This window comes from Erythrolamprus reginae, chromosome 2 (genome assembly GCF_031021105.1).
Source record: "Erythrolamprus reginae isolate rEryReg1 chromosome 2, rEryReg1.hap1, whole genome shotgun sequence".
In the NCBI taxonomy this organism is placed as follows: Eukaryota; Metazoa; Chordata; class Lepidosauria; order Squamata; family Dipsadidae; genus Erythrolamprus; species Erythrolamprus reginae.
Window position 1 is genome coordinate 99,660,500 of NC_091951.1, and position 25,481 is coordinate 99,685,980.

The 25,481-nt window shown below is 38.9% G+C and overlaps 1 protein-coding gene across 9 annotated transcripts in view; it reads right to left on the minus strand.

Moving 5' to 3' along the window:
* Window positions 1-25,481, minus strand: part of NSD1 (nuclear receptor binding SET domain protein 1) — a 77,717-nt gene that overhangs the window by 38,215 nt on the left and 14,021 nt on the right. For 7 of the 9 annotated variants that reach the window (XM_070738922.1, XM_070738918.1, XM_070738915.1 and 4 more), the window contains exons 3-5: window positions 8,543-8,678; window positions 5,714-5,886; window positions 1,625-3,773 (exon numbers count right to left, since the gene is read on the minus strand). In XM_070738922.1, the coding sequence (XP_070595023.1) occupies window positions 1,625-3,773; window positions 5,714-5,886; window positions 8,543-8,678 (2,458 nt within the window). The remainder of the gene's footprint in view (window positions 1-1,624; window positions 3,774-5,713; window positions 5,887-8,542; window positions 8,679-25,481) is intronic. The other 2 variants (XM_070738923.1, XM_070738920.1) reach the window with 1 other exon arrangement.

Sequence of the window (25,481 nt, forward strand, 5' to 3'; positions counted from 1 at the left end):
AGTCAGGGGTGGTCTGGGGGCTGGATTTGGTCTATGGGGTGCTTAGACATGGCTGAAAGGCCGCACTGGAAACAGAAAAGGACTGTCCCACGGTGCCTCTGTCAGTAAAAATGGAATTCAGGAGAGATGCATCCGTTTCCGCTGGCAGAGGATTGCAGGAGGCCATTGCAATTAAAAATGGAGTTCATGAGGACCACAGGCAGCACCCAGGAGCCCATTTTTACTGGCAGAGTGCTTGGATCACCACAGGCACCCTCAACATGAGGGACGAGCTGGCCACACCCATCATGGCCCCCCCAAGGTCAAAGACAACCCTGATGCGGCCCTCATGAAATCAAATCTGATACTCCTGATATAAGTGAACACTTAAAAATACAATCTAAAGCCTATGGGTTGAAATGATACAGACTAGGCATATTATCCCTGGGCTGCAAAAACTGAGGCAACACTAGATAGCAGCAAAGAGATTCAGAATTATTGCCACCTATACTGTATTATTATCTGGGTAGGTGCAGCCCAGATAGTAAGTAGGCCTAGTACAGTCCATTCTGCATCTTCCACTTCTTACCACATGCAAATCATTTTTTAAATTTCTAATAAGTGTATTTATACTATTTAATTGTGTATAGGATCCAAAACAGACACACTAAAATTCTGGCCATTTTGAGTTGCTTATAGTAGAGCTGGGTTTGATTCCGCAACAGTTTCATTTGAAGATAATACCCTTTTGTAAAGTAAAAAGAAAAACAACCTTGAATGTATTTCTTTTCTTATTTGGACAGTTAATTATTTAACTTCTAAAGATTAGAAGCCTAAATTAAGCTCAGAAGAAGAAAGAGGTGTTTAAAGAATTCAGTGCAACATAATATATGCTGGGCTATTCCCCTAAGATTTTCTCTCTTGTCAGTTTGCTTGCTTCTATATCTTTACAACACTTAGTTCTCACAACCTACAAATGAGACAATAAGTAATTTAACAGCTGTACCACTTCAAACTACAGGGAGAAGCACACATTTTACTACATGTTCCTTGTATTAACAAACAGAATTTTCCAGGAAAATTAGGTGTCAAAGAACCAAAGTTCTTTTAAAAAATGGTTTTTATCTCCTGGATTTCACAGTAAATTCCACCTGCAGCTATAGGAAATCAAAAAACCCTCTTGCAGTTCTTATTATAAACAAGAAAACATTACTCAGCTAAAACGTTTTCACAAACTTTGCCTGTTCATGGGTCTTACAATAAGGGTTTTACAATCAGGGTTTTTTAGTTGTTTTAGTATTGGATTTATATGATGTTTTTTTTATTACTGTTAGCCGCCCCGAGTCTACGGAGAGGGGTGGCATACAAATCCAATAAATAAATAAATAAATAAATAAATAAATAAATAAATAAATAAATAAATAAATAAATAAATAAATAAATAAATAAATAAATAAATAAATAAATAAATAAATAAACAAACAAACAAACAAACAAAAAACAAACAAACAAACAAACAAATAAATAATTTAATCTCCCTGAAAAGCAAAGAGAGATCTCCAATCAAAATTATTTCATTCAGTACCAGCCAAAGATGATCAAAATATTTTGCCTCCTGTTTTCCTAGAGCTACTGATGTGCTTACCAGCTTTAGAACTGCTTTTCTTAAAACGTTTCCATCGCTTTTTGGGTGCTACGTGGCTTACATCTTTAAACTCATCCCCCATGGAGCCTCCTCTATTCAGTCCTGTTTTCAACTCTAGGCACTCCCCATTTTCAAAGGGCCTGTAGTTCTCTTTCTTTTTACCAGATTCTGACTTCATTTTTACATGAACTAAACTGCCATCAAAGGAAGTTGAAGAGTCTTCACCAGGAGTGTGTTGGATTAACTCCCAAGGTGCTTTCCTTGAAAAATCTTCCTGGGTTTTGTCTAGAGATCTAGCCACTGAACTGCGGGTAGCTCTATGCCGGCGGGACACTCTCTTTGCTCTACTGAATAAATGTTTTAATGATTTGCTCTTTGATGTTGCGTTAACTATTTGTTTAGATAGTTGCTTAGATTTTGGATAGCTGCGCCTTGAGGTGCAGCGTGTATCAGCAACAGCCGTATTTTCGAGTTCCCTTTTTTTAGCACCACGACTGACCAACTTGGTTTTGATATTACGTGAAAAAGAAGACTGACCTTCTTTGGGCTTCTGACATTCTGGTTCTTGAACACTATCTTGATTTTTTTCTATTTTAGGAGTTGCTCCCATTGCAGCCAAAGATGTCAAACCGCTCAGAGTATTATTGGCAGCACTTTCGCCATTGCTAGAAGGTCTGTAGGAGACAATGTTCTGCGAAGTCATGATCTGCTTCTCTTTCGTCTTACTGTCGTGCATATCTTTCAACATCATTAATAAGGTGCTGAACTGGTAATCGGGCTCAATAGGCAAGTGATTTTGCCCTGAGACAGATGAAAAGAGTAACGGCATGGAGGTCTTAGGGGCTGCACAGTCTTTGCCTTTATCATTCATGGACCTATAAGACAGCTCTTTCAGTTCAGAAAGTACATGTTTCACAACAGCTGTTTCTATTTCAGCAGAATCATGAGATTTCTCTCTAGGGCTGTTTGGCGGTTTAGAGCCATCAAGCTTCCCACTTTTGGCAGGTGTGTCTAGTTGAAACCCAGGAGCACCTTTGGTAGTAGAAAAGCAGCGGTCAGGGATACATTCGTCTTTCTTAAGAGACGATTCGGTGGCGGTGGCAGCGGCTGCGGCAGCAGATCCTTTATGTTTGCATTTTACAGTTCTGAATTGGAGCTGTTTCATATCCATGCAGCTTGTGAGCCCTCTACTTTGGAGTGTAGTGTGCTTATCTACAGTGGTCAGATTGTCCTTCCTGTGAGCAGACACCTTCCTCTCAGCTTCAAAGGATGGCTGCTGGAATTGCTCACATCCTGCCTCAACATTGGCATTTCTATCTAAAGAGCCTTCCAGAGGTTTATGATTTCTATTACTACTTTTGGAGAGAGAGGCAGGGCGTTTAATGCTTCTTTGTCCCAAAGAGAGTTCCTTTCCTGTTTTGTTTATAGAGTCACAAATGTTTAGGTCTCTATATGCTGCTGCAATACTTTGGCCAAGAGGCTCTGGATCGCAGATACCACCAGAGTCTATTTCTTTTTTACCATCATTTCTACCATCAGTTCCAGAATACGGCTGCTGTTGTGTTGATCTGGACATGAAGCCCGAGGGGGTTTTCATTTTCTTCAAATCTATTGTTGGGGATTCAAGTTGGCAGTCTCTTTGAGAGATGTCGTATTCTGCTTTCTTCGGTTTATTTTCAAACTGCCTTTCTCCAAAAGAAGAGAGCAAATAGTTTTTCACGGTACATTTGGAACCTATAAGGCTTTCTGCTGCTCTGCAAAGTTCATGAGATGCCTGCTTGTCTGGCATGTTTTCAGAAATTGTATTTTTAACTTTGTTCATTGGCACTTCCCCTTCGCACTCTCTCTTAATGTTACATTTTTTAATTCTATTCCCCTTCTTTGCATCAGAGTTCTTCCTCGTTTGTGATTTAGTGAATATTTCCCCTTTATCATGGGACAAATGTTTAGAATCAAATGCTAATGGTTTCAAATATCCATTCAAATGCCTGCTCTGCTCATTTAAGGAATCCTTTTTATATGATCCCATTAAATGGATGCTCTCCAATTTGCTAGAAGCCCGGATAAATTTTTTCATGCCATTCTGCTTAAGATATTCAGTAGTAAGGCCGACACTCATCTCCCATTTAGCCATAAATTTCTTAGGAACCTTAAATAAATGAAAACAAGAAGAAATTAGAAAATAAATACTTACATGCAAATGATAGTATCACAGTAAGAGATTATCATACTTTCCTTCACAAAGTTTATTTGTGATTTATAACAAAACATACAACTCATTATGGCATTCTTATAGTGGCATTATTATATTCAGGTAATTTGACAAATACTGATCCCAAATGAAGCCAAATGGAATTGTTAGGAATTCCACTGGTCAGCCTGGAGTACTTCAAATGAAACTCTGTTCTAGATAGTTAATATTACCACTTCCAGAATGGAAAAAGGAATGCAGGGCTAGGAACCAGAAATAGATGAGTTCTTACTGGAACTACCATGTTTTCCTGAAAATAAGACAGTGTCTTATATTAATTTTTGCTCCCAAAGTTGTGCTACATCTTATTTTCAGGGGATGTCTTATTTTTCCTCAATGAATTGTATTCTGTATCCTGCTGCAGCAAAAACGCATCCAAACACGCAGCTGCATGTTTGATGCGTGTTGGATGTGTTTTAGATCTGATTGATGCAGCTTTTTGGGATGCAATTTATGGACAACAGTGTTATACATGTTCTGTTCGGGAATGCTGTGAAACGGAACATCTCCTACGTCTTACTTTCGGGGATGCCTTATATTACGCAATTCTACGAAACCTCTTCTATGTCTTACTTTCGGGGATGACTTATTTTTGGGGAAACAGGGTATTATTCTAAAATAAGCCCTGGTCATCTTATCCTATACCTACACTTCCAGGTCAAATGCTTCATCATTAGAAATATTGTAACTTGATCTCAAAATTATCAGTTCTATTGTTTTATTAAAAAGCAGGGGGGGGGAAAGCCTTTTTCTAATCCACTGTAGGTAGCTCTGTGAATATACCAATACATAAAATATTACTAAAGTTTCAAGTACCGGTGTCATATTACAGTGAACCCTCGAGTTTCGCGTCCTCAAGGATCGCGAAAGGGCTATTTCGCTAGTTTTCAACCCGGAAGTAAACTCCACCATCTGCGCATGCGTGCCCTTCCACGCATGCGTAGATGGTGGAGTTTCCCCGCCGGGCAGAGGCTTCCCTGGGTCTTCCCCCTCTTGCCCCGGTAAGACCCCAGCGGCGGTGGGCTGGAGCGCGAGCTTGGGGCACCCTAGCTCCGCTTCCCAGCTGGGAAGCGGAGCCGGCAACAGCGTGGGCGGGCGGGCGGCGCGCGCGAGCTTGGGGCAGCCTAGCCCCGCTCCCCAGCTGGGAAGCGGATCTAGGGAGTCCCCACCGCGCGCGCGTTGCTGGGGAAAGCGCGCGCGCTTGGGAACATCCCAGCTCCGCTCCCCAGCTGGGAAGCGGATCTAGGGAGTCCCCACCGCGCGCGCGTTGCTGGGGAAAGCGCGCGCGCTTGGGAACATCCCAGCTCCGCTCCCCAGCTGGGAAGCGGATCTAGGGAGTCCCCACCGCGCGCGCGTTGCTGGGGAAAGCGCGCGTGCTTGGGGACTCCCTAGATCCGCTTCCCAGCTGGGGAGCGGAGCTGGGATGTTCCCAAGCGAGCGGGCACCCAGGGAAGCCGTTGCGCGAGCAACGGGGTGGGCGGGCGAAGGGCGGGCGGCAGTAGAAGCAAAAACACCATCTGCGCACGCGCAGATGGTGTTTTTACTTCCGCACCGCTACTTCGCTAAAAATCGATCATCGCGTGGGGTCCTGGAACGGAACCCTCGCGATGATCGAGGGTTCACTGTATATCAGTCATTACTGTTTGAAAATGTTATGGCCATAACCAAAATAAAACTGACATCCTACTAATTTCAGAGGTATTTATACAAATGATTTCATTCCAACCGCAGTCTATGCTTTTTTCAATAATAGTTCATTTTGGCTGGATCCTAACTTATCTGTTAAATTTGAGCAAGAAGCCTAAACACAGCATATGCACAAGAACAAGAGATTTTACCTTGTGCCGGTAACCTTTCTCTTTTTGTTTCCCTCTTTTCCGAAGGACAGGTAGTTCTTCAAACTGATGTCTTCCTTCAAAAATCACAATAGCTTTTCCTATCACCCAGGCTCTTTCAGATGGATCACCCAATGCTTCCACATAATACTCTCGATATGGCTTCCGGTTAGTAACTATTGAAATAAAATTAGCTATATTTACATTTCGTACTAAGTTCAGAAAAGAACGGCCTGAAACTGCCAAATTAGAATTAGTAAATGGAGACTAAAATAAGTTACTGAAACAAATGTTCACTTTATTATAAGAGGGTCCTTTGCATGGTTTCTATCAACTTTCTTTTGGAATCAAGAACTCAAGGGAAATGCATTACTTTCCAAATATACATTCCCAGAACATTTCATGTTCTTTTCTGCCTGTGATTTTATTTATTAAATTTACTATTTATTTATTAGATAAAAGTATATGGCAACCTAACTCTTAATTGTTGTAATCTGCTTAGAGTCACCTCGTATCAAGATGGGCAGCTAACAAATTTAATAAATAAAATAAACCCGTGTACAATGACTCTAGGTAATTTACAAGATTAACATTTCACAGTGTAAGAACCCATAACCCCCACCACCACCCATGCAGGATGTAAGAAACCATATCACCCTCCGTATATTTTAAAAGTGTGTTTCAGTAAATGTCACCATTTTCTCCATGTTAAGCTTCAACTGTCCCCATTAACCAGAAGTGGTGACTCCAATGCAGGGTCAGAAATTGCTGAACCACAATTCCTGGCTCACAACATCGCCAATGAGGCAGACTACAGAGCAATATTCGGCAACACCGGAGGGCCTCCAATTCCTACATGCAGCATAGCAAACCATTCTGGGGACAAGAGGCAGGACAAAGTTAACCTTTTTCTCCTTGTACACCAAGAGACTTTGAAAATTGGCCATTCATTTTTTAAAAAAATCTTCCAATGGAAACAGTGAGTCTTCTTTTCCTCCGGAACCGCCTTCTACCGCACAAATCCCAGCGACCTTCTCTGGGTCCCGTCGACTAAACAATGTCGTTTGGCGGGCCCCAGGGGAAGAGCCTTCTCTGTGGTGGCCCCAGCCCTCTGGAATCAATTCCCCCCAGAGATTAGAACTGCCCCCACCCGCCTTGCCTTTTGCAAATTACTTAAGACTCACCTGTATCGCCAGGCATGGGGGAACTGAGACACCTCCCCCAGACTTTTATACTTTATGTTCGGTATGCGTGTGCTGCATGGTTTTAAATGATGGGGTTTTAGATGTTTTTAATATTAGATTTGTTTCATTGTAACATTGTTTTATTATTGTTGTGAGCCGCCCCGAGTCTTCGGAGAGGGGCAGCATACAAATCTAATAAATTATTATTATTATTATTATTATTATTATTATTATTATTATTATTAATTGGTGAATGTGTGTGGGGTGAAGGTGGTTTGGGGGAAAAAGAGCTGCACTTGGAATTAAGCCATCCACCCCCAAGAAATTTATCCTTCCCAGTCCCCTTTTCATTATTATTAGATGGCTATAGTGTATGGCTTCTTTCTTAGAAACATAGAAATAAATAAATAAATAAATAAATCCAATGCATAAACAGCTAACTTCAAAATAGTCCAGTTTAGAATTTTGCTGCATGACTGCATTAATATGGATAATACTCAGGAAGATCAAAATATTCCATTCAAGAATGTTCTGACCTTAAAACAGTCATTTGAAATACAGAGTAACAGAATTGGGAGAACCTTTGTAGTTATCTAGCTCAACTCCCTTATCAAGCAGGTGACTCTGTACCATTTTCAGACAAGTAGCTGTCCCAGTCTCTTTTTGAAAGCTTCCAATGATGAAGCACCCATAACCTTCGACAGCAAGCTGTTCTCGCTGTTAGAATTGTTAATTGTTCTCACTGGTTAATTGTTCTCACTGTCAGAAAATTTCTCCTTATTTCTAGGTTGAACCTCTACTTAGAAACATAGAAACATAGAAGACTGACGGCAGAAAAAGACCTCATGGTCCATATAGTCTGCCCTTATACTATTTCCTGTATTTTATCTTACAATGGATATATGTTTATCCCAGGCATGTTTAAATTCAGTTACTGTGGATTTACCAACCATGTCTGCTGGAAGTTTGTTCCAAGGATCTACTACTCTTTCAGTAAAATAATATTTTCTCATGTTGCCTTTGATCTTTCCCCCAACTAACTTCAGATTGTGTCCCCTTGTTCTTGTGTTCACTTTCCTATTAAAAACACTTCCCTCCTAAACCTTATTTAACCCTTTAACATATTTAAATGTTTCGATCATGTCCCCCCTTTTCCTTCTGTCCTCCAGACTATACAGATTGAGTTCATTAAGTCTTTCCTGATACGTTTTATACTTAAGACCTTCCAGTTTGATCAGTTTATTATTATTATTATTATTATTATTATTATTATTATTATTATTTATTATTATTCATTGGATTTGTATGCCGCCTCTCTCCGCAGACTCGGAGTTTCCACCCATTGTTCCTTGTCTGGCCTTTCAGTGCTTTGGAAATTTGAACTGTCCTGAACTTGATGCACTCAAAACAAATCTACTCACTACTGTATATAACAAATATTCTGTACTTCCCTTCTCCTCATTAAGAAAATATCATGTATTACAAATATGATTAGCTTAGGAATGTCATTTCTATTTCTTCCCTATCTATCATGATTAATCCACCCAATTAAATCATTTACAAAATGTTACATGTACTTAATTATGTTCAGTAATAAAACTCAAAACCTATATAAACTCAAAACCTATATGCAAGATGAGTAGGTTACCTTTCATTTTTGAATGAGTATCTAATACAGGATCATGACAAACTGTACAGGGCCACCATGGACGTCTGTTGAGCTTGGCCCATACAAGATCTCCAGCTTCATATTTCACCGGAGAAGGTTTGTTCTTGGTTCGACCCTTCGAAGTAAAACAATAAATTACAATAAATCAGTTGCTGAATTAGTTCTCATCATTCCTCATTGTAAAAGTGCACCGTATGAATTGGAAATTAAAATTGTCAAAAGAGTGTTTCACTTCAAGGCAAACTAATTACAAAATATTGTATAAAGGTAATGTTTTGAACATTTATAAATCATGCATTGCAAGATTTTATTCCAGAAAATCAAAGAAAAGAAGAAGAAACTCAAAGAAGGCACCAATTCATTCATTCATTCATTCATTCATTCATTCGTTCGTTCTGCTCAATCCCAAGGGACTCGGGGTGGCTTACAGCAAAGGTATTTTGGTAAATAAATCTGTCAACTCAAAAACCTGTGAACAAACCCTAAGTAGTATTTCTGCTCCCTTCTGAAAGGAAAGTGCTCAGGTCTTAACTGTGATATTGCCAATAAAAATGGGGAAAGGAATTTCTATTACTGACACAAAATATTTGATCCTTGAGAGCCTTTGTACCTTATCAGGGCTCTATTAATAGCATCTTCCTTAAGGCAAATAATACACTATTAGAAAACAACTTTTATTAAAGTGAAAGGAAGAAGAACTGAGATCCAGAATCTGCTTTTTTTAGTAGGGCTTTTCCTCGCCACGCATCAGAACACACACAAATCATAACACTGCTCAAGTATTACAAATATGCCACAATAGTATTTTATAAAAGGAGATAGCAATATGGAAGACATCCAACATAATCTAACCAAGCATAAAGTTCTTCCACTTAAATATACTATGATCAGCGGCACTTCCTTTGGGAAACTGAGGGTCTTGCTATAAAGAATTCACAGGCATTCAAAATTTAGCATAGGTGCAACACATGCAAAGAAATACATTTAATTTAGTTATTAAATTTATTTGTTCCCAATTTTGCTGCAAGGCTGATAGTACTGATATAGAATCTTTAAAAATCATTTTAGCCTTATATCATAAGTTCACATGAATCCAAGACTATTTGCTTCTGAGAAGATGTGCACATGATTGCACCGTTCAGTAATCTCAACAGCTTCCATCTTAACTTACTGAATTAGTGCTGTTTTTGTTAAATTAGATGTTCAATCTAGATATGCAATCTCTTTTATAGCATAATTTCCTCCCTTCCCTGGACTGTTCCTGGATTTCCTCCCTTAATATCCTAATATTCTATACTATCCTCCTTAACACTGGCCCAATTGGTATACAGTATTACCTATTATGGCAACAACTAGCAGAAATAATTATCCCATACAAAAGCCATGCTTGTTTCTACTCAGTCATGGAGATACAATATATTTCACATATGCTATTATAATATCCCACTGGCAACTGAACTTACTTTTCCCAGTTGCTATCCCCTTAATATTGTCACTGTGTCCATGCCTACTTTTAAACAAATTTAAGTAAGTTGCAACTTTTTATCTCACAGCTATAGCTCTAAGAACAATCTGCTTCCTTCCAAATTCTATTGTTAGCTGTTCATTATCTCAGAATTTTCTTTCTTTATACAGACATTCATACGCGCCTACTCACACACAAACACACACACAGTGAGATTAGGTCTTTTTTCCAGGTTTGATCTTGGGCTACAAATAATAAAGTTTGAACTTTAATAATCATTTTGGGATATTACCATGAGACCATGATTACTCATATAGATTTCTGAACTATAAGAATTTCTGAACTATAACTATATTTTTAATGGCATTCATCTGCATAATTGCAGAGAAATTATACAGGGAAAAGGGAATGTTATGCCGTCTGAAGCAGGAATAATGCTACATTCTCTGAAGACATGTAATCCAAGAGTCCATTGGAGTTGGGTGACCATGAATGTAGAATAATAATAGCAACAAGCACCCGTACTTACTATGCAAAATTATTCCCAGGGTCCAACTTTATTACCACAAACTGTCCACTACTACTCCCTCCTTCTATTTTGTACTACTAAGGAACATTGTCGTTTGCATAAGAGTAAAGTGTTTTTTATACAACCAGACTTTCTATTTTCAGGCATAATCTATTGTTTACTTCTTAATTAATTAAAATAATTTTTATTAGATTTATTTACATTTAGAAACAACATAGAAAAAGAAAATAAAAGACCCATTTTACAAACAACACAACTAACATCACACGCACAAACCCCTCACCCCACAAATGCTGTCTATAGTGACAGCTAAGCTATAATCCATTATTTCTATTAATTTCTAAAGTAATCTTGAGCTGCTAAATATCGACAATAAATATTCAAATTTTTGAACAACAGATAGTTTGCAAAATACTATTCCTAATAGTATTCCATAGTTTTTCCTCCCAATTATACATTATATTCATTCTAGTAATTCCTAATACCAAATTCCTATATATATATCCTTGCCATCCTAATTGTACGTCATATCCCTCTAATGCCAGAAGCCTTTTGTTTTTAAAGTTAAATCCATTCTTTGAGCTCAATAATATACAGTAGTTTGCAATCTGGGTGTCCGAATTCCCTGAGTTCTATTATCCTGTAATCATTTTAATTTAATTTTGGGTTTTTCCCCTGCCCATATAAATCTTGATAAAATTTTATTTAATTGATCAAAATATCTTTTATCCAATTTAATCGAAATTGTTTGAAAATAATACAGAAATTTGGGCAAATGTGACATTTTAATGGTAGATATTCTTCCAATTAATGATATTTGTAGTCTATTCCATTTCTCTAATTTTGTTTCTATTTTTTAAGTAATGTCATATAATTATTTACTTCTTCTTAATTCCAGAAACTTCAGAAGCCATTTTGTATTAACTGTATCAGCACAGTATTATGTGCATTCTCTGCCACTAATTAGACTTCATCTGCAGACAATGTCTTCAAGCTTTTTGCCTCCTCCTCCTTCCTTTCTTCTCTTCTCCAACCATGGAAGAGATAAAAATATTTCTAAAGCCTGTTTTGTGTCCTTAGCTTAATAGAGATATAGCCATAAAGCAGAGTTGGAATGTAAAAACAAACAAACAATTATCTTGAGTTTGAAAAGAATTTGTTCTTCAAATAAATAAGCAAAATTTGAATTAGAATTTGAATGAGACCATTTTACGCAGTAAACATGGGAACCTTGTGGCTTCCAGAACAAAGAATTAGAGTTATCAGAATCCCTGACCAATGGTCAAGTTTGACTCTAGCAACCAGAAGATGCCATTGATCAATATCTGGAGAAAGAGATTTCACTTTTGTCTTACATAAAACATTTTCTATGTTGATGACCAGGCTTATATATAATTATTTCAACATAAGGATTTTGTTTTGTTTTTTTATTGGGGAATCCTAGCAGGATAGTAATTACTAGTCTGGAGTTTATTTATTTGTTGAAAAGCATTAGAAAAATAATTCACCAACATTGGCATATTATGCAACCTCTGTCAGCATGTACATACATTTTAATTATTGTTTACAAGTTCACAAGTATTACTGGCAATCTTCTTGTTCCTACTGGCACATCAAAGGAAGAATGTTGCTTTCAATTCTAGACATTTCCTCTGTTAAGGATGTTCATTTGACTCCATTGTTAGGATTGTGTAAATATATAGTTACACACCTCACCTAAATGCACAGTTTTATAAAACTATTTGTTGGACAACAAGAAAAATCAGTCCCTGCTCTTGCTTAGTAGGACAGAAAAGAGAAAAATGGAACACAGGAAAATTTTGGAACAGAAAATACCAACTATGACTATAGTAGGCATAACACATTTGAGCTAATATATGCTAGTAAGATCTGATACATTTCTGTAAAATAAATATTCCTGACATATTCTATAGCTTATGCCTAATTTTGCTTTAAGATCTTAGTTCTTAATTTTTTAAATTTAAGAACTAAGATCTTAAAGCAAAATTAGGTGTAAGATACAGCATATGTATAAAATATGCCTCTTCTTCCGAACTATTTTCACCTTAAGAACCCGCTGCTGCTGGGATGCCCCGCCTCCGGACATCCGTTGCCAGGCAAAGGCTCCCCTCACTGGGAAACCCTACCTCCGGACTTCCATTGCCAGCGAAACGCCCGTTTTTGCACTGCTGAGTTTCCCCTGAGGCTCCCCTCCATGGGAAACCCCACCTCCGGACTTCCGTGTTTTTGCGATGCTGCAGGGGAATACCAGCAGGGGAATACCAGCATTGCAAACACGGGCGCTTCGCTGGCAACGAAAGTCTGGAGGTGGGGTTTCCCAGCGAGGGAAGCCTCAGCGAAATTGCAGCATCACAAAAACACCGAAGTCCAGAGGTGGGCATAGGGCAGCAAGTTTCTCTCCCTAAAGGTGGGAAAGAAAGGGGCCAATTGCAGGCCTGCTTTCCTCCCCGTCCCTTGGCTCTCCACCTCCTCCTCGCCGCCACCAGACACTCAGCAGCAGACCGCGGTGAGTGGACGGGAGATTCGGGAGCTTATTATATCTATGTCTAAAATCTCGTGCTCTGCCGCGGGCCAGATAAATGACCTCAGCTGGCCGCATGTGTCCCGCGGGCCGTAGTTTGGGGACCGCTGCTCTATAACCTTCATTATGTATTGGATAAAATAAACAAATAAAAAAAATAAACTCTTTGTCAAAAGAGAGCATTAAGGTTTTCTCTATAATTCAGCACCAATCACATCAGGTTCCTAGTGTGTAAATTCCACCTAAAAAACTATAACTCTGGTTGCAAAACTTCCAACCTAGGACTCCAAAACAGTGGCCTAAGAAACTTCGAAGCACATCTCTACGCCAGCCATATGTGAGCCACTGCTTTCTTTGCCACTGAAATAATCGGAGCATACTGTACTTTTGTTCCACAAGTTGTAAAGCAGATAGGTAATGAGGATGTCTCCTTCCTCTGTGGAAAGATACCACACAGCCATGTCACCTACAGAGTCCCCAGCTGGTGATAATGGACGGTGTGAACCAAAAATCTGGTGATGCATCTGCTATTGAGGACAAGAAGTTCTTCCTATTCGAATTCAGCCGGTTTGGATTCCACTAACCACTGTGCATGAGCATTGTATAAATCGTGTATTTTTTAAAATAGCATTTTGAACAAAGCTTCTCCTTCAAGTGTCCAAATGATCAGAGTTTCTCAACAATTTGGTACAGCTGCTGTGAAGGCCTTCCACTGCCAAGTGGATATATTTCTGCGTGCATAGGCTCTTCTAGCAGGGCTAATGGTGAAACAAAGCAGCTGCAAATAGTCCTGATGGAAGTGCCTTCCATGCTTGCAAAATCCATGGATGTATGACCTTCACAACAACAGCACCAACGTTTTGGAGGACACATCTGTCCTATCTCTTGAGTTGCTGAATTGTCTAAAATGAATTTCTTTCAAAGGACCCATTCTTTATGGACGGAGCAGAAAGACATATTTCAGTTGGAACAAGGGACCCCAACCCCTGGGCTGCAGACTGGTACCCATCTGAGGTCCACCGGGAACCGTATTGCACAAGTAGCAGACAAACATGCGAAGCTTCATTTGTGCATGTGCAGGAGCTAGGTTGTGATGGGGGAGTTGTTGTTCACTATTTAAACTATATCTATCCCACTTCCAATCAAAGGCCCATATTTAATATACTGAATATGGGTTATTCTGACAATATATATGCAGAATTTATTGTCTGAATTGAATTTAAAAGGTGCTTAATGATGATTAAAGCATTTCAAATATTCAAGTATCTACAGACTTTATTGCAGAAGCAATGATCCAAGTGTAATTCCCTATAGCAATTACATCACAGTTGAGAATTAGTTCTCTATATTTCTGAATTCAATACACACATACTACCCTAAAAGCTCCATTATATATTCAACTTACAAATGATTATTCCCATCAACACATTTGAAAATATATTTACTTAAAAATCAACATAGGTAACATTCTAATGTGTTTGGAATTCTCCTGTACTATGTCAAGAACTAGATAAATGTTGACATTAATACAAGATTAAAATATGCACATGGCAGAAAGTAACAAATCAAGCCTAGCCAACACCTTTTTCTAAATAATCCACCTCTCCGTAGCTATAATTATTGCACATGTCCAATAAGTGGCTTTTCATAATGTACTTTAACTGGTTTTCAGCTCCGCTGAGCTTATTGAAAGCACTAGAATAATTCATGTTTGCATAAATTAACACTGTGTGTGATATCTACAGGGAATATTATTTCTGCAGTTTTCTCTTTTTTCCCCTCAACTGATTTTCCTTACTCATTAGAAAGGAGAGGAAATATTACACTCTGTAGTCCCCTACTGGACTAATGTGGCATTCAGTTGTCACAATGGCGCCCTCTTCCTGTTTATATTTATTAATGTGGATGAAAGAATTTTAACTGTGTTTTTTAAAAAAGGGAATGAGCTTTGAATATGACCACAAATCAGTCAGAAACAGATTTCTTATGCAATCTAAAACACTTCTAAATTGTTGGGGCCTGGATGGGTGTCAACAAACTCAAACTCAACCCAGACAAGACGGAGTGGCTGTGGGTTTTGCCTCCCAAGGACAATTCTATCTGTCCGTCCATTACCCTGGGGGGGGGGAATTATTGACCCCCTCAGAGAGGGTCCGCAACTTGGGCGTCCTCTTCGATCCACAGCTCACATTAGAGAAACACCTTTCAGCTGTGGCAAGGGGGGCGTTTGCCCAGGTTTGCCTGGTGCGCCAGTTGCGGCCCTATTTGGACCGGGAGTCATTGCTCACAGTCACTCATGCCCTTATCACCTCGAGGCTCGACTACTGTAACGCTCTCTTCATGGGGCTACCTCTGAAAAGTGTTCGGAAACTTCAGATCATGCAGAATGCAGCTGCGAGAGCAATTATGGGCTTCTCTAAGTATGCCCATATTACTCCAACACTCCGCAGTCTGCATTGGTTGCCGATCAGTTTCCGGTCACAATTCAAAGTATTGGTTATGACCTATAAAACCCTTCATGGCACCGGACCAGAATATCTTCGGGACCGCCTTCTGCCGCACGAATCCCAGCGACCAGTTAGGTCCCACAGAGTCGGCCTTCTTCGGGTCCCATCGACTAAACAATGTCGTCTGGCGGGACTCAGGGGAAGAGCCTTCTCTGTGGTGGCTCCGACCCTCTGGAACCAGCTCCCCCCTGAGATTAGGATTGCCCCCAACCTCCTTGCCTTTCGTAAACTCCTTAAAACCCACCTCTGCCGTCAGGCATGGGGGAACTGAAACATCTCCCCCTTGCCCATGTTGTTTTGGTGTTTGATTGATTGTGTGCTTGTTTTTTTATATATATTGGGATCGTTTTATGAATTTCTTAACTTAAAATTGTAATTGGATTGGTGGGTATTGGATTTATCACTATGTACTGTTTTGCCATTGTTGTGAGCCGCCCCGAGTCTGCGGAGAGGGGCGGCATATAAATCCAATAAATCTAATCTAATCTAATCTAAATTGTTCAAATGTAAACTCTATGGATTGGTCTAGGACCATTTGTAATCCACTTTTAATTCAGTGGGCAATTTTGTTAGCAAAATTGAAAAAAAACAATTGAAAAAGTTCTTGCACTTACTTAGAGCCTCTGTGGTTCTGAAAAAGGTTTTTGTTTTTGCTTTTTTTACAAATTAGAGGACTCATCAGAACAATGAAAAAGACAATAGTACTGTGCTCAGTCCTGAAAGAGATGGATGATAAAGATGGCTCCACCTTTTTTCATCCAAGAATTCTCTGGCTTCTTGACTCTCATCCCCATATCCTACAAAAGTACCTCAAACCTACCCATTTGATAGGCAAAGTGCTGACATTAGCTCGACCTCTGTTCTGAACTTGCCTCCCTATTATGTTGCTCTATGAAGCAACAATAAGTTGTAGGAAGCAACAATAAATTGTAGGAAGCAACAATAAGTTGTAGCCACTTGAATAATTCCCAAAGATTTTTCCCAAACTTAAATTCTGCTTTACAATATTTTCATGGCTATGGAATAAAAGGGTCCAAAGAATGGAGAGATGTTCATCCTAAAGAAATGTGTAGTTTTCTTATAATCTAGATGTCACTGGGGATAAAAGTTCAACTCATGCTGCTAACAAACATTCTTCGAGAAAGCAGTTAATAACATTGAAGAAAGTATGACGTGAGCAAAGTGCATGAGAAACGGACACATTTTTGTGCATGTACAGAGAGGTTGAAAACTAGATAGGGAGTACAAAAACTTCAGATGACCACTAGATTGTAGTTAAAAAAAGTTTGCTCATGTCATACTTTTTTCAATATTATCAATAGTTTCTCAAAGAATGTTTGTTAGTAGTATGAGTCGAGTTGTCACGGCAGCATCACCTGACATATTGGGACTTTCCCTCCTTCACTAAACTGTGCATGGGTGTGGTCAGCATGGTCAGCATGACGAGCTGCCCCGAGTCTTCGGAGAAGGGCGGCATAGATATCTAATAAGTAATAATAACAATAACAACAACAATAATGATGATGATGATTATGATGCATCCGGCCCACTGGGCAAATGTTGGACAGCCCTGATCTAAACCATTCTTGCCATCTGAAGATCATCTAAATCAGTGATGGCAAATCTATGGCATGGGTGGCACAGGTGGAACGCAGAGCTATATCTACTGACACACGAGACATTGCCCTAGCTCAGCTCCAGTGTGCATATGTGTGCTGGCCAGCTGATTTTTGGCTCACATAGAGGCTCTGGGAGGTCATTTTTGACTCCCAGAGAGCCTGGGGGGGATGGGGGAGGGCTTTTTACTGCCCCCCAGCTCCAGGGAAGCCTTTGGAGCCTGAAGAGGGCAAAACATGAACCTATTGGGCCCACCAGAAGTTGGGAAACACAGCTTCAGAGTCCTCCAGGGGGTGGGGAAGCTGTTTTCACCCTTCCCGGGCATTGAATCTTTCGGCACCCAAGGAAAAAAAGGTTCGCCAACACTGATCTAAATGTTTGCAGCCAATATGAAAACCCTCTGAGAAGCTGCTGTTGCTAAGCATTATTTAGGATCCAGGCCAATATTAGTAGTCAGCAGTGCATTTAAGTAAGTAGGAATACTAAGTATCAAGTTAAAATTTGGCAAACACATAAAACAACCATAAATATTAACGCTATAGCTTTATCCAATACACCTCTGAAGCATATCAAAGTCCTTCACAAAGAAAAATGAAAGAAAACAATGAAGAAATGAGAAAGTAGCAGACAGAAGTCTATTGGGTACAGACAGAACATCTCCAAATGGAACATACTGGTCATGAAGACAGTTTCCAAAGAGAACATACTGATTACTGAGCAGAGACGCATTTCACCAATGACATTCTTATCATCACAAACATGTTCTAGAAAAGAGACAACCTACATGTTCAAAAGGCCACCTCGTTAATTTACATATTCTAATGCCATTCCATTTTATCTATAAACATTGAAACATTATATTTAACGAGGAAATGCGGAGCACAATGAAAGTGGGATAGAAAGTGACAAATAAATAGAATCCTTAAGATAACAAATACAGTATATACTAGTATGAGGGTCGCCCAGGAAGTAATGCACCAAATTTGTTTTCTTAGTCTACAGTAATGGTACGAATGCGAAACTTTAGATATACATTATTTGAATTGTCAGGGGTGCGTGTGTAAATTTTGTGTTTTTTAGACAGATAGTGTAGTTGCAGCAGTGTTTCAAAATGGCATCTGTAAGTGATGTACGTTACAAGCAGCGTGTCGTCATTGAATTTCTCACTGCGGAGAAAGAAACTGTGGGGAACATTCACAAACGTTTGTGTACAGTTTATGGAGAATCTGCAGCTGACAGAAGTACACTTAGTTGCTGGGCAAAGAGGGTGAGGCCATTAGAAGACGGTTCGGCAGAGCTCCAAAGCTTCATGACCAGAACGAGGAGTGGTACCAACAGAGCATACACACGCCCTTGTGTCTCGCTGAGGAAAGGCCATAGAATGGGACGGAGATTACGTGGAAAAATAGGGAGTGTAGAAGGAACATCATTCTTTCTTGTGTGTAAGTTTCATTGTGTTCAATAAATAATTGTTGAAGAAAAAAATATGGTGCATTACATTCTTGGCAACCCTCATAGAATGGAGACACAATGTAGATTTAGATTTAATTCTCCAAAGCCCCATTGACTATAATAGGAATGTACAAAAAGCAAAGTTCAGATCTGATGCTAAGCTTTAAAGTGACTTCTTTGCTCTTGATTTATTGAGATTATATAAAGTCAACCTTACAGCATAGCTGTAATGTATTGCATGTATGTCAGGTTAGTATGGCTCATTTCAGTCAGGTAACTATTTTTTTTTTAATTCTAGGTTAACTTTATTAAATATATATATCTTACACATTGCAAAATGCCCTTACATACAGAACAAAATTTTAAATGTCCTACTTGTTTTAAAATACCCCCCATTATCCTTCCCAAAATATAAGATGGAAGGAAAAGGGAAAGGGTTTTCAAGAGGAAACCATGGTGGAATTTTACCTTCTACGACCCTTCACAAGAGTAAGCAGCTGGTTCTCTTATCCTTTTTATAGGAACTCTGGCTTGCATTAAATTCATGTTAATTTGATTTGTATTGTGAGCAACTCTGTTATTTCAAAAGTTCAAAGACGTCAAAACAATTTAAATCTAATCTGGATTATTTTTTCATTGTCTCATTCGCTAGACTTTGGGGATCAACTATTATCAGCTTTATAAAAGTAAAGAATTGTATGACAATGTCTTACCAGAGGATATTTTGTCTCTCAAAACCCCAATGGCTTTGCTTCATTTATAGAATTTTATTTACCTAGAAAATGTATTTTAATCTTATTTTCCTGTAACAACATGGTTCCAACATAGCATGACATGATAATGCTGTATTTTGTGGGCTGGAGTATCACACTTAATTTTTGAGTGGAATGTTGGGGGGCAAGAATGAGAAAGGGAAGAAGAAAGAGGCAAAAATTATAATTGATTTAAGGTTAAATTAAATAAAATTAAATTAAAACACTGTATAAAATATGTTCCTTTGTAAAAGAAAAGCTACATGTTGCCATATTTGTGCAAACATTGTTTTTAAAGAGCAAAGAATTTAAGATTTCATAATTAAATTTAAACAACACAAATGAGAAAACAGGAAATGAAAAACTTCTTTCAATCATTAATAAGGGTTTGTGGCTCTCCTTTTATAAATTTTGGTCTTTCTTTTTTCAACTTCATTCATTATTTAACATGCCAACCTTAATCTAACAATTAATTTAGCAGGGGTTCCGACCCCCATAGTGATGCTTAAACAGCTATAGGCACAATACAAGTTCTTCTCACAGCAGGGGTAGAAAAAGTTAGCATTCAGAACTAACAAAATAGAATATAAAATATACAGCTGTGCCCAATTTATTGATTCCTCATATAAAAAATCTTAGCATAGTTATTACTCCCCTAGTGCTGTACAGGATGAAATAGTTACATATAGGGATTCAAAAATCACCTGTGCAGCACCTGGTTTAGAATCTATACATCAGCCCAATTAATGGGTTTGTTGTTTTTATTAAATCAGCATTTCATGGTTGTTCAGCAGAAGCACCAAGAATTATCCACCCACATATAGATTTCTTTATGGGAATCAAAGTCAAGAGTCTTTATCACCAAAACAAGAGAAAGAAGTTCAGACAGAAGTTGAAGTCTCATTATAAATATCGTTTCTAGGCAAAATCACTGCCTTGGTAAAGACTCCATATTTTTCTACAGAAATACCAGAATTTTCTTAAAGTAACATTTAGATGAAAAATAAAATAAAAATGTACTTAAAACTTCAGCACATTGGAATGGAGAAAATGATTTTTAAAAAGGCATACTGCGTTCAGTTCTGAAGATCTCACCTACAAAAAGATATTGACAAAATTGAACGGGTCCAAAGACGGGCTACAAGAATGGTGGAAGGTCTTAAGCATAAAACCTATCAGGAAAGACTTAATGAACTCAATCTGTATAGTCTGGAGGACAGAAGGAAAAGGGGGGACATGATCGAAACATTTAAATATGTTAAAGGGTTAAATAGGGTTCAGGAGGGAAGTGTTTTTAATAGGAAAGTGAACACAAGAACAAGGGGACACAATCTGAAGTTAGTTGGGGGAAAGATGAAAAGCAACATGAGAAAATATTATTTTACTGAAAGAGTAGTAGATCCTTGGAACAAACTTCCAGCAGACGTGGTTGGTAAATCCACAGTAACTGAATTTAAAAATGCCTGGGATAAACATATATCCACCCTAAGATAAAATACAGAAAATAGTATAAGGGCAGACTAGATGGACCATGAGGTCTTTTTCTGCTGTCAGTCTTCTATGCTTCTATGACAAAAAAGGCTAACAAATTTCTTTTCTGAATTATCCCCTGAAACTGCAAGACACTTCAAAATTCTACTATTTTTATATCCTAAAATACTGCCACAAATTGATACATGCAATATTATCAGTGTATATTAAAACTTTTTGTTACAAGTTGACCTATTGTAGTGATGGCAAACCTTTTTTGATTTGCGTGCCAATAGGTGTGTGCCTGTGGTAACACGCACGCATGAGCCCATGGCCACTGCCTCCCCCACATGCATGCGTGCGCATACCCCACGCTGCCCCTGCACACAATCCCCCCAATCCCCGCGCATGCACACAGGCCTCACTGAAGCCTGTGACTGTGAAAAAACAGCCAAACCAGAAGTTTGGACAATGGACTTCCGGTTTGCCCCTTGTGCTGTTTTTGCACTCTGGAGCCTTCAAGAAAGCTTCCTGATGTCCTGGACTATGAAGAACAGCACAACCGGCTGCTGTTTTCCAAACTTCCGGAGTGCAACAAACAGCACAACAGGCAAACCGTAAGTCTATTTTTCTGAACTTCTGGTTTGGCCATCGTGCTGCTTTTTGCCCTCTGGGGCTTCAAGGAAGCTTCCCTGAAGCCTCTGGAGGGTGAAACGGCCTTCCTCACGGCTGTAAATTAGCTGGCTAGCATGCGCATATGCGCTGGAGCTGACATAGGGCAATGTGCCCTCTGATATGGCTCTGTGATATGGCACCTGTGGACTTATTGCATATAGCTATCTTGTGTAGTATCCTGACAAGTCTTGGCAAGATGTGGATTGTAAATTTGTAGTCCAACATCTGATAACACCCAGTTTGAGAAGGGTTGATGTATACATTAAACAACTCAATTATGTCTTCCAACAGTACATAAAATGTGAGAAATTTCAAGCTCCAGCCAACAATATAAATTATGTGTTTTCTAAAAAAAGGCACCCAAAATAGTTAGTGCTTAATGCTGTAATACACACAGCTGGTAGAATCAATAAATAATGCTGCCAATTTGACATACACAATGATTAATAACAGAAATGAAAAGAAGCCAGGTTCAATTTCATTTTTCTGTGTAAAACATTAAATATTCCTTGAATATATTTACCCAATCCACCATAGAAGCAAGCAGGTTCTGTCTAAAAAGGAAACATACCTGATGGGACCTAAAAGAAGGGCCTTCCCTGCAGTGGCTCCCTCCCTTGGAACATCATTCCCTCAGAGATGAGGTTGTCTTTTTCCTTGCTACTTCTCTGGAAGACCCTGAAAACTGTCAACGTCCTTGAGGATTCAATGATGTTTCAGAGTCAATCAAGTGGCTTGTATGATCAGATTTCTCATTGCTGGAGACGGGGATGTTGTTTCTGGGGGGGGGGTGGTTATATTGATTTTTAACACTATGTGCCAATTGGAGTCATTGAGTGTGAGTTAGGTGGCCATATAAGTAGTAGCATTTATTACTGATACCAATAACTTTGATCTTAACACCTCAATATACTAAAAATACATTGTATAATCTATCATGGCTATGCATTGTATAGCCATTATTTGCACTCTAAAATTTCTTGCTGCAGCATAAGCCACAAGAATAAAATCCCCAAGATTTCTTAAAGTCAGTGGAATCTACTCAGGGGTGGGTTCTAACTTACCTCACCACTGGTTCGCTTCGTTATGTGCCGCCCCGAGTCTTTGGAGAGGGGCGGCATACAAATCTAATAAATTATTATTACTATTACTATTATTATTATGTGGTTGCCCATGCACACTGCCAAAAAACAAGCAAAAAATTGGCAAAAACAAGTTGCTGCCATGCATGCGCAGTGTTGAAACCTCAGCTTCCGCACATGCGCAGAAGCAAAAACCAGCAAAAAATCCGTTCCCCCCCCCCCAAAAGATGGTGGCATCCACAAACCAGAACCAACAGAATCGGCTTCCTGACATCATCACTGGTTTACTACCGGTTTTATAGAAGCAGTACAAACTGGGAGGAACCCACCTCTGAATCTACTATTATATTTTTTTCTGATTTAAAAAAAAATCCTTATCACTAAATGGAAACCAGATAATTACTCCATACAGCATACCTAAGAGTACTTTATTCCGAATATCACAATATCCGGCTTTCTTTCTCCTTGACTAGAATAATAATAATAATAATAATAATAATAATTATTATTATTATTATTATTATTAATTAGATTTGTATGCCTCCCATCTCCGAAGACTCGGGGCGGCTCACAACAATAATCAAAAACAATATAACATTGCAACAAATCTAATATTAAAAGAGAACAATATATAAATCCCCGACAATTTAAAAATGCTCTTTTCCCCTCAACATTGTATTTGTAAATGACATGGATATGGATGTTTTTATCTCTTTTTTTGACAGCATAGACTCTTACTAAAATAGAGAATAAAAATGAATTTCCATAGCCCAGTTAAATGCAGTATTGTCTCCAATTTATGTCAGCAAATTCCTTTACATTTTTGAAAGAAATGTTATGATCTCTCTATGATACTATAATACATTTTCCTACTGACAAAGGAGATATCACTGTTTTAAAAAATGACTCCACTCTTTGTCATGTGGAGTCGTTTTATGTACGCACTTAGGTATTGTGACACAAGAAATGTTGCCTATATCTGTTTTGCCAAAGTATGGAATGGCCACTTTCCATAACTCTATGACCGTATCTGGGGAAAAAAGAAATGGGGCGGAATAGAAGACCATCATCATCATCATTATCATCTACAAGAAAGCAGATTTTGGCTTCTTTGAAAAGGTAAAATAGGAAGGAAAGATCATAAGGAAAGCCGAAGTAGAAGACAACAACCATGAGATTGGAGAAAGGCTCCCGACAACAATTAGAATATAAAGTTGAAGCATAACATTTCCAGTAGTACAGTATCCCTCACGTTTAATTTGTTATGAAGAAAAACCAGTATGATATTCAAAGCAAGTTTTAGAAAGGAAAATACATAATATTTAAACCACTGTTTCCTTAAGTACTACCTCATTTACATGTAATTTTTTCGTTCAAATTGAGTTTGATTCCTAGTTAATATACATACAATTTTGTTAGCAGCCATACAGACATGAGTGCCTGCTGCCTTCTTTCAGGGTATTTTTTTCCCAATGTCTTAATCTAGCCCAAAACCATGAAATTTCCCTGTGGTCTCCCATTCCAGTACTAACCAGTGCTTATAGTACGGGGTTTCCTATTAAGTGTTGTACCTCATGATTCTTGACAAATGTGTATTTTCTTTTACATACACTGAGAGCATATGCACCAAAGATAAATTCCTTGTGTGTCCAATCACACTTGGCCAATAAAGAATTCTATTCTATTCTATTCTCTATTCTATCTATTCTATTCAAAAGTAATAAAAAGCAACCTTTGTCTTCAAATTAATCTGGCCTTACTGAAAGAAAAATTTACTCATTTAGTGTAGACATTCCAATACTAACAGGTAACAATATTCCATGTTACTTAGAAATGTTTTTGTTCCCCATAGAACGCTTGTAACAATGTAAAACTAGGACAAGAAAAAAGAAGTCTGAGCAATAACCCATTAAATGTTTGTTCTTCTTTTAGGGGGAAAATAGAAAGATACATTAAACACGTTTTCTAGATTAGGAACAAGTACAGTGATACTTCATCTTACGAACCCCTCGTCATATGAACTTTTCGAGATACGAATCCAGGGTTTAAGATTTTTTTGCCTCTTTTTCCGAATTATTTTCACCTTACGAACTTGCCGCTGCCGCTGGGATGCCCCGCCTCGGGACTTCCATTGCCAGGCGAAGGCTCCTCTTGTTGGGAAACCCCACTTCCGGACCATCCATTGCCAGGCGAAGCGCCCATTTTCGCGCTGGTGGGATTCCCGAGGCTCTCCTCCATGGGAAACCCCACATCCGGATTTCCGCGTTTTTGGGATGCTGCAGGGGAATCCCAGCATTGCAAAAACAGGGGCTTCACTGGCAACAGAAGTCCGGAGGTGGGGTTTCCCAGCGAGGGAAGCCTCAGCGAAATCGCAGCATTTGCCAGAGAAGCGCACGTTTTTGCAATGATGGAATTCCCCTGCAGCATCGCAAAAACGTGGAAGTCCAGAGGTGGGGTTTCCCATGGAGGGGAGCCTCATGGGAATCCCACCAGCACGAAAACGGGCGCTTCGGCTGGCAAAAGGGGTGAATTTTGGGCTTGCACTCATTAATCGCTTTTCCATTGATTCCTATGGGAAACATTGTTTCATCTTATGAACTTTTCACCTTACGAATCTCGTCCTGAGTTCGTAAGACAAGGTATCACTGTATTAGCTTACTACATTTAGCTATCAATGCTATGTGTTATTTTAAAGTTATCAAATTCTAGGGGTTTTTTGTAACCTTACACAAGCCAGAAGCAAAGCAGAAAGTCAACCTAGTATACCAGAATTTAAATCCTCGACTGCCAAGCGGTCACTTAATATTGAGTGTCACGATGGACCTCC